Source organism: Phodopus roborovskii, unplaced genomic scaffold (genome assembly GCF_943737965.1).
Source record: "Phodopus roborovskii unplaced genomic scaffold, PHOROB, whole genome shotgun sequence".
NCBI lineage: Eukaryota > Metazoa > Chordata > Mammalia > Rodentia > Cricetidae > Phodopus > Phodopus roborovskii.
The window spans coordinates 1,995,681-2,008,086 of record NW_026126541.1 but is presented as its reverse complement, the minus strand read 5'-3'; the positions used below and the strand labels follow the sequence as shown (position 1 = coordinate 2,008,086).

The window sequence follows — 12,406 nt, the reverse complement described above, 5'->3', positions numbered from 1 at the left end:
GGTCCATATTAAATTAAATTAAAAGAAAAATGAAAATCAGCTCTTAGTAAAAATATAATAGTCAAAATGATGGGCAGGGTAGATGACTCGGTAGGTAAAGCCACCTTGTGTGGAATATTCCTTTGCACTATGGATATATGTCACTGTGATTGGTTTAGTAAACAAGCTGACTGGCCAATAGCTGAAGGTTAGGCGGGAGAAACAAATTGAGGATGCTGGGAGGAAGAAGGACAGAGTCTGAGGAGTCACAGACAGACACAGAGAAAAGCAAGATTGTCCTGTCATGCTGAGAAAGGGTACCAAGCCAGGAGGCAAAACAGAGATAGAAAATGTGGCTTCATTCAAATGTAAGAGTTAACTAGTAACAAGCCTGAGCTACTGGCCAAGTATTTGTCATTTATATTAAGCCTCTGAGTGCTTTCTTGGGAGCTCATGCGTGGACAGAAACTTCCACCAACATGTCTGTAATGCCAAGGAGAGGGGAGTGGGCACTGAAGAATCTCCAAGGATGACTGGCCAGGCCACCTAGCCAAACTAGTGATCTCCAGGTTCAGCGAGAGACCCTGACTCAAAAAATAGAGACACCATATGAACACACAATGAAAATTTTAGTAGATGTATTAGCACATGAAGTCAGCTAAATTAGTACATAAAGTCTGAAGTGCTTTATACATAATACTTCATCTAAGATATCACACGATAAGAAAGTTGTAGATAAATGAAAAGTACTTGCCTACAAGCATTAAAGTCCTGGGTTTGATCCCCAGCACCGCATAAACTAGGTGTGGAGACACCCACCTGTAATTCTGGCACCTAGATAAAAGCAGTAGGATCCAAAGTTCTTCCTTAGCTACATAGGGAGTTTGAGGTCAGCCTGGGCTATATGAGACACTGGGCAGAATGGGAGGAGACAAAGAAAGAGGAAGGAAGGAGGGAGGGAGGGACGGACAGAGGGAAAGGGAGGGAAGGAGGAAGGCTCAGAGGGAGGGGGAGGGGGGAGATTGGAAAAGTCAGTCCTGACATAAAAGTTCAACCATAAAATGAAAGGAGTTCTAGGAAAGAGCCATCTGAAAAAGGAGGGGATTATAATCAGAAACAAATGCAAGATAACATTGTAACAAAGCCAAACAAGTGTAAAAAAAAAAAAAAAGACCACACTGGTCGTTTCTCTCATCCAAGCCAGGGCCTCCATAGCTTCCATGTGCTTGTCATTTTGGTGCCAGGGAAATGTTTCAAAGATCCACTTGGATCCCAGTCTTGAAATCAGTCAATACCACCACCACCAGCAGCACCAGATAGCTCCAGTCTGATCCAAAACTACGGGTTCTTTTTGTGGCAAAATGCCTTGACTCCTCCTCTCGGCTGCCTCTGGGCCAGCTGACCCTCACTGGCAGACCCAGCTGCAGCAGCTCCTTCTCCGCCAGCATCTCTACAGGTGTGGACTAATGGGCCTTCGCCTCAGAATTCTTGCCCTTCTGTTTCCGCACAGCCTCCCCTGGACTTTTCCCCAAACTTCCAGGAAAAAAAAGGTCTAAAAGGTAAGACTGGACATCCATCATCTTCTTGGGAGGGTTTTTCAGTGGCTCCCCATCCACCTTTGTGGTAAATTCTAACGGTCACCTCCCATGGTTTTCCGTAACCTATTTGCTGTCAGCTGTCTTACACTCGGAGTCCTCGGGCTTCCTTACTGCTACCTCTCACATGCTCTTTCCAAATCGGATTCTCACGTTGACTTCCCCAAGAAGCTAAGAGATGAGCACATGAGAAGTCTGTTACACATTGGTCCCAGTTCAACAGCTATGGAGGAGAAGGATTGGCTGGAAGTCAAATATTGCTGGGCCCTCAGAAGTGGGGCATGACTTAGTAAGAATCTCTCTTAGTGGATACAGTCAGTTTCCAAAGGATGGGCAGTTAAGGCTTTGTAGCGGAGGTCTGTCTGCCAAGGCACTGCAGCAATTATCCATTGCTTGGAGTGTTTTGTTTTGTTTTAAGGCAGTGTTCACTAATGTGTGTGGTATCCAGTCTGAAGCAGGAGTGGGCCAGCCATAATCCATTCTACAGATGGATAACCTGAAGAGGGAGCTGCTGTGACATGGTTTTATAACAAACACTTTTGTTTTATATTTTTAGATTTATTGGTTGTTATTTTGTGTGTATGGGTGTTCTGCCTGTGTATGTATGGACACCATGTACATGCTTGGTGCCCAAGAAGGCTAAAAGAAGGCATGGGATGCCCTGGAACTGGACACACAGACAGTAAGCCACAGGGTAAATGAACCCAAGAACTGAACCCAGGTCCCGCTCAAGGACAGCAAGAGCCCCCTCTCCTGCCCCTGAGTATATAAAATTTGCAGGGAGCTTTTATGGTATGCTTCCCCTGCCTTAGTCACACAGGACAGTGGTGAGAAGTTAGGGCCTTTATTGTCTTCATTTTGACACAGAGCGTGGGCTTGGGACAGCCCACTGTTTATGCCATCTGAGATCTCACTGTTCAGTGATAGACCTGACTCCAAAGTCACAAGCAATCACTAACACAAATTGTTTTTCCTTTGTGTGTCAAACCAGAGTCATCAGCCTTGTGGTATCCTGAGGAACACGTGTGTGTGTGTGTGTATGTGTGTTTACATTCATGTCGTTGCTGTCTACATATTTTACATGCATAACAAATGTTTTCAATGAAAAATTTCATATAGTTGTATAGGGAAAGAAAACCTCTTTATATTAAAATTGTGCACATATATGATACGATTTATTTCCAAGAAGGGCTGAATACTACAATAGTCAGCACAATAATTTCTGTTTTCTGGTTAAGGGGAAGGGCTGGAATGGAATTCAGGGCTAGGGTGTTTGCCTTGTATGCATGATATCCTGGGTGTGACACAAACCTCCCAGGGGACTCTACATCAGAACATAAGCCTCATTAGGGTTCTATTCTGGTAGCCCCCCCCCCCCCGACTCTGGTGTCCCTCCAACAAGTGTGTGAGTTCAGCAGACCTAATGGACTCCTGTCCTATATTTTCTTAATCACCAGACCTGAAAGACAGCAGGGATGTGTTCAGCAAGGAGGTCTAAGCTGAGCTTACAAAAGGCCCTCACAGAAAGTTTAGATCACAGACAAGACCTCTCTTTCCTCTCCTGCTCCGCCAACATGACACATACTCAAATAAAAAATGCTGTGAAATGTAATGATTTTCCTGTATAAAAATAGTATTCTGTTACAATGTATAGTTCAAGAAACTCTACACTGGGTCAGAAAGAGGGGATTAATTTGTTTAACAAACATTCGCTGTATTTCCACCATCTCCTAGTCCCTGGACCACATACTGGAGACTGTTGTAGTGGGTAGTATGTCATTTAATGCAGTGGCTGTCAAATGTTAGTGCCCATAAGAACCTCTTTGAAAATTTGTTTAAAATGCTCAGCCTGAGGCTAGGGAGATGACTCAGTGGCAAAATGCTTGCTACACAAATGCAAGGACCTTGGTTTAAATCCCTATTACCTATGTAAAAAGCCTAGTGTGGTAACAAGCACCTGTGAACTTAGCACTTCTGAGACAGAGACAAGAAGATCTCTGGGCCTTCCAATCTTGTTGAATCGGTAAGCTCTGGGTTCAATGAGAGATCCTGTTTTAAGAAGTAGGTGGAAAGTGAGAAAGACAATGTTTTTCTCTGCTCTCTATATGACACACACACACACACACACACACACGCACGCACGCACGCACGCACGCACGCACGCATGCAAAGCACAACCCCCAAACTTCTGATTCCAAAATAAAGGGAAGTGTTAAGGAATTTTAAGAGGCTGGTGTAAAAGATGTATCTTGGAAAACTTTGACCTAGTTGAGGGCTTAAGTTCTGATCAGTTGTGTCCCTTAGACACAGGGCATCAGGAAGTTAGAAGAAAATGCCTTGAAAACCCTTCAAGGACCTTAGAAAGACTCCCTAGAGGGGGCAAACAGCAAAGCAAAAGACAAAAGGGCTCTTTCCAACCAGGAAAAAGACAGTGCTGGAGAACTTCTAAGCAGGAAAAGAAGCACAGCAATGGAAGAAATCAGGAGTGTGTGTGTGTGTGTGTGAGAGAGAGAGAGAGAGAGAGAGTGTGTGTGTGAGTGTGTGTGAGTGAGTGTGTGAGAGTGTGTATGAGTGTGTGTGAGTATGTGTGAGTGTGTGAGAGAGAGAGAGAGTGTGTGTATGTGTGTGTGCGCGCGCGCGTGTGCACACCTATTTGTGTGCATACCTATTTGTAATTCCTAAGAGTAGCTAACTGCTGCTCCAGAGGAGCAACACATCTGACTGGGAGTGAGGTCCATGGAAAAAGTGGCCTCTGAGTCCCCAAACCACTCCCTAGCTAACTTGCCAGATCTGACCAGCAAAGCCACAGGGGGTTGGAGGAAGGCTGTCTTTCCTTTCCTTTCTGCTCTACTGTGGACGATGCTTTGTACAGGCCTGAGAATGACAGCCCTCTCAGCAGCCCCCACCCCAGCTGTTCCCATATCCCAGGAGCCCTCCCACCTTCTCCCAAGTGGAGCCAGCTGTTGTCACCACAGCCACCTGCCTCTTCCCTATGAGTCTCCGGTTCCAGAGGCCCTTGCAGAAGGAGGGAAAACAAGACAGGCACTAAAATTAAATGGATTGTCTACAAACGTTTTTTAATTAAAATTGTGATTCATTTTCACGGGAGAAGAGGCCCTTTAAGAACAATTGTGCTCCCTAAGTGGCAGGCCTGCCCAGCATAGTGGCTCTGCCCAGAGCCAAGAGGGAAGGGAGGTGACAGGGAGAGGCATGGGTGGGGATAGCTCTCCTTCTCGGGAGAAGAAAGTGGGAAGTGGGGGAGCTGGGAAGAACCCTTCCTGGCCCCTGCTGCAGAGGGGCCAAGTCTCTAGGGCACCCAAAACTGGGATTTTGTGTTTTCTTTTGTTCCATAAGATTATGCCACCTTCTATTCCAGGAGGGCCTCAGCCACCAGCTTTGACAGAGAAGGCAGAGCCACCCACAGCCTTGACTTCGGGGCAGCCAGGGTAAGGGAGAGATGGAATCTGGGAGAGAAGGGGGGGGGAGAGGGAAAGAGAGAACACAGAACTGAGGGTCTAAGTCCGACTTTGAAAAAAAAAAAAAAAAAAGGAACTGTGTGTGGGCTGCTACTCTGACATCCAGCAGGACCCAGAGCCCGAGACAGCCCCACCCCCCCATCTGTCCTAGGGCGTAGTCGAGTGTCTGCTGTCCACACTGACACCACTCCCCGCCTTTGGATTCGTCCACGGGGGAGTGCAGGCATTGCATATGAGTCGGGGTTCAAGGGCTGGCTTGCACCACCAGGGAACTGTGGTCCCTGCACCAGCAACCTCCACTTGTGGGGATGCCACCCTGTGGACCCTCCGCTGTGCCCACTGCTTGAGCTTTTGAGGAGGTCATGTCCAAGGCCAGCATCTTCCAGGGCCACTCCCACCTTCCCCCAAGTCCAGAGGCAAGGCCTCCATCCTGAGCCACAACCCGTGTCCCAGGGTCAGGATGAAGGAGACTCTCTCTTTCTCTCTCTCTCTCACATACATACACACACACACACACACAGAGGGATTAATATTTAGATCGTTTTTTTTTTTTCCTTTCGCCTTCAAAGTTTCTGCTTAATGGCCAAGAGATTTCTAAGTCAAAATAAATTAATTAAAATCTTGCTGGTCCAGAACCGCGGATTTGCACAAGATCCCAGTGTTGAAATGCTGAGAGTGGAGAGCGTCAGGAGACAGAAACTTGAGCAGGACAGAAGAGACAGCACTGAGAAACCTGTGTTTCGGGCAAAGAAGGGGAGACCAAAAAGAACTCGGGACCAGAAGCAGGTCTCCTCAGGAACAACACGCTGCCCAGCCCCCACCCCTGCACTTCCAAGTCCACTCTCCAGAGTGTGGGTCGTGTGCCGGCCCCCCTCCCTCCTCCCTGCACCCAGTGCTTTCAGGACTCACACCTAAACCCTGAGAGTCTTCTCTTTTTGCTGTGCACGTGTGTGTGTGTGTGTGTGTGTGTGAGAGAGAGAGAGAGAGAGAGAGAGAGATTTTGTAATCTTGCAAATATAGGACAAAAATACACTTTATCATCATAGATATATATTTTTCACTCTCACCACATAAATACAAAAACATCCAAAGAGCCAAGACATCCAGAACACAGTTAGTAGCCAGGGTTCAGTGACACCTACCCGCGTTTGAATCGTTCGTTATTTTCTTCACTATTTACCTAAGAGAGAGAGAGAGCGAGAAAGAGAGAGAAACAAAAAAGAAAAAAATGAAACAAGAAAAGAAATGGAAAAACGAAAAGGGGGGAAACTTCATATGTAAATAATTTACAATAAAGTTACTAATATTTTTAATGTTTTGCGATTGTTTCGGATGGGTGAATACATTCTAGACACTGAGGCACCTCGCGCTCTGGGCCTGTGGTTTTGGTTAAAATAAGGTGGCTGTGGTTCTGGGGGCTGCACCCACATGGTGGTAAGGGTCCTAACTCGGGATGGCTGACACCCTGGGGTTGAGGAGGAAGAGGTGTGTGCCCTGTCTGCCCTGCAAGGAAACACTGGTACCAAGGAATCAGGCCAGGGCCATGGTGCTGGGCATCCCAACGTGTGCTTCCGAAAGCAAAAGTTCAGGAAACCCGGGGCGTGAAAAGCCTTTGTGGACGTAGAGTTCAGAAGACAGCGGGTGTTGATTTACTTCCAAACACAGCCATTCCAGCCACGGTGCAGCCATGGCCCTGAATCTTCTCTTCTTGGTATCACTGACTTTTCTTCTTTAAGTTCCCATATAAAGTCACAGCACTCGGGATTTTAATTTTGCACGGCCCCGTGGTGCATTCTCTAGCACGAATTCCTTATTCTTTGCAAACTCAACTGTTTATGAGTGTTTAAAAACAGGTAACACTTTATCTGGTTTACTGTAACAATTACTATTGCCTTATTGCTGTTAGATCAAATTTATCACCACCTTTGCCTAACAAGACGTTTGATTTATCGTTTCTTGGGGTCGAGGAGCTTGCGATTAGAGTTTCCCTAAAGGGAATAAAACTCATCAGCTCTGTTCGGACGGGAGCTGACTATGCACCAGTTATCCTGAGAGGTCTAAAAATCGGGGCCAAGAACTCCAAAAGCCAAGGTTTCTCTGACAAGAGGAGACAGGCCCTTTGGAGGGGGGGTTGTCCAAAGAAACCAAGAAGCCTTTCAGTCCCTGGCGGCCCGTGAACATATTTCCTCTTCCAAAAATTCGTAAGAGCGGTGTGCAGTGCCCCTAACCAGAACAGGTGTATGTGGGGGGGCAGGTGGACTTAGGCTCAGTCTGTTCTTTCCCTGGCTGGCAGGGATGGGGGAAACCAGGGATTGGTTAATTCGGGTATTTCTCCCCAATTCTTTGGATCATTCCTGGATTCAGAAGAAAGGTGGGGTTGGAGGGAGGAAGGAAAAGTAGAGAGAACAAAAACAGCTCAAGTGAGATGAAATCAGTAGCCTGCGGGGAGGAGCCTTGTGGGGGAGCAGTCAGAGGCCTAGGGGGGGCAGGAAGGCCAGCGCAGGAGCACTGGGCGCCTAACGCGCGCGCGAGTCCATAAATACCACCACAATAGATGTTATAAATATAAATACAGGGTAACACTGAAAATCAGTCCAGCGCTTTTTTCTCGGCCCCTTCTTTATTGTTGGTCCGGGAGTAAGGCTCGAAGGCCGAGGAACTCAGGTACCGGGCTGAAAGTTCTTGCAAATTCCCGGCTAGCGAACCAGCCATCGTCAACGGGGCCGAGGAAAGGCGGCTTGCAACAGAGCCTAGCAGCGACGGCACCGGCAGGCTGAAGAGACCGTGGCTGGCAGCGGGTGCTCCCGCGTGCAGTCCCCCGGGCCCCGCAGGCCCTGGGCCGGGAGCGCCGCCCACGGCAGGCGGGTGCTGAGACGCTGCGCCTGCGGGGCCTGGGGCAGTAGCGGCGGCGGCGGCGGCGGCAGCAGCGGCCGAGCCCGCCGCAGCGCCAGCACTCAGGGCCGGGAGGCTGGGCCCGCGCAACGCCGACCCGAGAGCGCCGGTAGCACAGGGAGGTAGCAGGGCAGGCAGGCCGGGCGGCGACAGCAGGCGGCCCTGCTCCAACAGCCGCAGCACGCTGCACGTGGCGGCGGTCTCTGACACCACCGAGCGCAGCTCGGAGTCCTTGCCCTGGTCCTTCTTCTGCTTGGTTCGCCGATTCTGGAACCAGACCTTCACCTGAGCGCAGATGTGCGGGAGGGAAATCAGGGAGAGAGCATCAGGAAAGCAGGGTCAAAGGCGGAAGAGATTGGGGGGGCTGGGTTACTGGGGACCCTCCCCTAATCCCAGTCCTAGTCGCAGCCCCACCCTGCAGCAGAGGATCGAGGCTCCAAAGCTTCTAGCGAAGCAAGAACCACCACGAGGGGGACACCGTTCCACTGGGCTACGCTTCCGGGTCATACAAGCAGGCCTAGGCCAGAGCGGGTTACAAAAGCAAAGTAATAAAACGTCCACGACACTAACGAGGAAGGAAGACAGATAAGTCACTGCGCCGCTGCGATCCCCACGGAGGTGTCTTGTGTTCACCGATTGGTGAATCGGCACAATCCAGAGAGCCTGAGGGCCCGGGGAAGGTTGTGCAGGAAGCTGAGGTGTCTGGGGAACTGTGTTTCTCAGCCTTCCGAGATCTAGGTCGCTAGCCCAGTGAGTTCAAATTTGGCCTCCGATAATCTAACGGTGCTTCTTAGAGACTCCAAGAGGTCGTTCCCTGCTTGTTAGGCCAAAGACTGACCAGCAGCAGACAGAGAAGGTGGGTAAAAGCCTGGAGGACTTGCCAAGCCAAGCTTTCTCCCGCCTTTCAGCACCTGCTAGTTTGAAGAGTCAGTCTGAGGATATACTTTTTATCACTCCCTCTGCACAATCGGGGACTTTGGGGTCATGAAAAACAGGAGACTATTGTAGACTAAATACGTTCCAATGCCCCTTTCCCCTTCTGCCTTTTTGGGCCTAGAATAGAGGGTAGTGGCTCTATGGGGCAGAGGAAAACATCCTACTTGGATTTTTGAAATCTAAAGGTTGGGTTAACACAGACAATATGAGACATGCCACCATGCCAACCCAAACTTAGATTTTCCCATCTGTTCTGTCCTCAGTTCTCAGTATTCAGGCCCGATTTTAGAGCTAAAATGCTCTCCACCTGCTTGACTGGGCACAGGGAAAGAGACTAGGAAGACACTGACCCAAACAGCTCAGGCCAGGCAAACCCTCTCCGCCTTGCAGTACGTATGTAAAGCTTGAATGGGCAACATGGGACTCTGTGGTAAGGAGAGGGCCTAAAATGCAACAGACACAATGTACACAGCTTGCACCCAAGTCACCACATCTTCTGCCCACTCACTGGCACAGAGGACACTGCATCTTGGTACCCCAGAAGGGTGCCCAGGGTTGGTTTTTAAGGGGTGGGGGCTGCCATATTTGCTCAGGCAGGTCTCTGAGAGCTGGCACTGCTTTCCAATCCTGCTTCTTGTAGAATGGATCTGGGTATTGGGTAAACCGTAGGTTCCCAAAGCGGTGTGTTACTGGGAATATAACCAAAATAGTATGTATCCAAACAGGGCGGCCGGGGGGCGGGGGGAGGGGGGAGGCGCTGACCAGCTTTTTATAAATCAGAAGCCATCCACAAATTCTAAAGTCTGAGAACCAAAAATAAGTCCAAAAGGACTAAATATGGGGTCCCCCGGGCCAAGTCAAGGTATGAAGAAATTAGACTATGGAGCACTTGAGGATGTGGAGAGGAAATGATAATTTATAAAAGAGGAGAAAGTCTTAGACTCATCCCTGTCCGTTCTCCGTTCCTACTCCTCCACATCCCTGGGCAGTTTGACCCAAAGCAAGGTAGATGGTGAGGAATGACCGGCTGGGGTGCTGGGAAGAGGAAGCCTGGGGCTGTGAGCAGCTGGGTACCTGGGTCTCGGACAGATTCAGCTGCCGGGCCAACTCGGTTCTCTCCCGGCCCACCACATATTGGCAACGCTGGAACTCCATCTCCAGCCGGTAGAGCTGCTCCGCCGTGAAGGACGTGCGTGTCCTCTTGGGCCGGTCCAGGTCCAAGCCCTTGGGCAGGATGATTTCTCGGATAGACCCTTTGGCATCTAGGGAAGGGTAGATGTCAGCCACAAGAACCCTCGTGGTTTCCTCCTCCTCTTTTCCCCGAGCTAGCTAGGAACAAATCTCCAGCAGGATGCGGCGGGTGTACGGGTGGCCGCAGTGGTAAAGCCAAGATCCTGTGGGTGTATGGAGACCAAAGGGGCTAACTTCATAGCACTAATTGGAAGAATAACCAGACTCCGTCTTGGTAGAGTTCCTCAAGACACAGAGGAGGAAAAAAACAAAACAAAACACAAAACCAAAACCAAAAACAAAATGAGTTCTAAATAGGGGGATAGTCCTTCTGGCCTAGGGGGCCTCTGCTGCGTGATCCGAGTCCCCAGCAGCCCAGAGGGGCCGTTACTGAACACCCCAGTCCCAGCCTGGCCCCAGACTGAGGAGCAGCCTGCAGTCCTGCAGTCCCCACCCCCACCCCGGGTCTCTAGCCGGCTTCTACCCAGGCGGTAGAAGGAGGAGGGACTGAAAGCCCGCTTGCGGGGCCTGGCTATCTGCTGGCGGGGGCGGCGCTGGCTGAAGCCGGCCTCCGAGCCGCTGATGCCCGCCCGGAGCGCATGCCGCTCTTTGAGCGAGGCCGGGTCCAGCAAAGAGGCGGCATCCGCAGCCCCGCGCCCCTGTTCGGAGGTTTCTCTGGGCTGCAGCGGCCAGGCCGGGAGCACAGCGCCAGGGCCCTCACTCAGCCCAGCCAGCCTACTGGCCGAGCGCTATCCTGCGGCGGAAGGCTGCTCTTCCACGCCCAGCGTTCTTTTGGGTGCGCTCTGCCCTCCGGGGCTTAGAAGCCCGCAGGCCGCCCACCAGCAGGTCCTTATCCCGAAGGACACGCGCACGTCCCCCGGGTCCGTAGCCGCAGTTTGGTGGCCTGCGCACCCCTCGCTCTCAGTGCCTGGGTTCCTTTCCGTAGCTGGGCTGGCGGGGCCCCTCCGCGCTGCTAGGGCCGAGGACCCCAGGAGAGGGAGTTCAGAGGAGTCCCAGGCTCGGATCCCCTGCGTCCGGCCGGACCCGAGTAAAGGGGGACCAGTAACAACTTTCTCCCAAGTCCTCGCCAGCCTGGGCGGCGGCGCGCAGCTGCGGCCAGGGGATTACCCCCAAAAGAACGTGCCCCAAAGCCCTGCCCATCCGTACCTCGGACTAGGATCCGGCGACAGTAATCCGGGTCTGCGGAGGAATTGGATTTACTTTTGTTACAATCTTCCGAAGCGCCAGACGCCGAAAAGGCGCCCTGCGGCTCCTTGAGGAAGGCGGCCGGAAGGCTCCCCTCGGCGCCCTTGATCTCCCGGCTCTCCTTGTGAGCGTTCTTCGAGACCCTGGCGGCCTCGGTGTCCGAGTGGCACCGGACGTCCATTTTGTCTGGTTTCCCGAACATAGGCAAAACAACACAGAAAAGAAGAAAAGGGGGAGGGGGAGGAAAAAAAGAGGCAGAAGGGGACAAAACCCCTACAACGCAGCCCCTAAGCTCCGTCGCCCGCGAGAATGAATGTCCCCGCGGGGTGGCTTCGGCGGCCGCGGAGGGTCAGCGGCGACAGGAGAGTGACGCGCTAGTACGACAGGCGGCAGGTCTGGTCCAGGATCCCGGCGGAGCAGTAGCGAGGCCGCCTCGTCAGCGCTCGCCTTCTCTGAGCACGTCCAGTGTCCCCAGCCTGGCGATCAGGTAGCGAACAGCGCAACTCCAAAAACGCTGCGGCTCCGCCTGTTACTGAGACCGCCGAGTTGTGGTTGTCCGACACCCGGGGGACGCACACTCGCTGTTGCAATTGATTACGGGTAATTTCGCAGCCCCCACGTTTCAGTTACCTCATGAATACACTAAATTGTTTGGATAATATATCAGATCGTAATGGATGGTTTCTGTCCTTGTCCCCAATCAAGTAGGGGTTTAGCCAGTGAATAAACGGAAATGATTGGTCTTGCTTTCGGGAAACACAATCAAAGACCCACACTTCCAGAAAAAACTTTTGACAAGATTCATCCTGAATTGTTAGCACCATTAGCAGGCATTATTAACTTTCTCTTTGCCTTTGACCTTCCTGCTCGCATACTGGCTAAAGGGGGCTTCCAGGCTCTCCATACAGAGCTGAACGGGGGGGGGGGGTTGCACCCCCTCAGTCCATGTAGCTGAAGAAAGCAATTGCCTCTAAGTGGGGAGAGAAGGGAGGAGGAGGAAAGTTTCCCCCCAAAGTCTCCCACACACACACACACTCCAAAAAAGCCAAGCTTTCTCCCCAAGCAACTCTTTAACACACCTCGATGCCGACA

At 51.1% G+C, this 12,406-nt stretch overlaps 1 protein-coding gene across 1 annotated transcript; it reads right to left on the bottom strand.

Moving 5' to 3' along the window:
* Window positions 1–7,514: 7,514 nt before the first annotated feature.
* Vax1 (ventral anterior homeobox 1) lies at window positions 7,515–12,201 on the bottom strand. The gene is made up of 3 exons (XM_051199915.1): window positions 11,276–12,201; window positions 9,953–10,140; window positions 7,515–8,227 (listed from the first exon to the last, which is right to left on the bottom strand). The coding sequence occupies exons 1-3, from the start codon at window positions 11,514–11,516 to the stop codon at window positions 7,640–7,642; spliced, it is 1,017 nt and encodes a 338-aa protein (XP_051055872.1). The 5' UTR covers window positions 11,517–12,201; the 3' UTR covers window positions 7,515–7,639.
* Between the last annotated feature and the right edge of the window lie 205 nt (window positions 12,202–12,406).

What these genes read in the sequence shown, in the direction of transcription:
- Vax1 (XM_051199915.1), bottom strand. Translation starts at nt 11,516, where the DNA reads ATGTTCGGGAAACCAGACAAAATGGACGTCCGGTGCCACTCGGACACC. An exon ending in TCGCCGGATCCTAGTCCGAG is followed by an intron (nt 10,141 to 11,275) that starts GTACGGATGGGC and finishes ACCCTTCCCTAG; the next exon opens with ATGCCAAAGGGTCTATCCGA. An exon ending in TGAATCTGTCCGAGACCCAG is followed by an intron (nt 8,228 to 9,952) that starts GTACCCAGCTGC and finishes ATCTGCGCTCAG; the next exon opens with GTGAAGGTCTGGTTCCAGAA.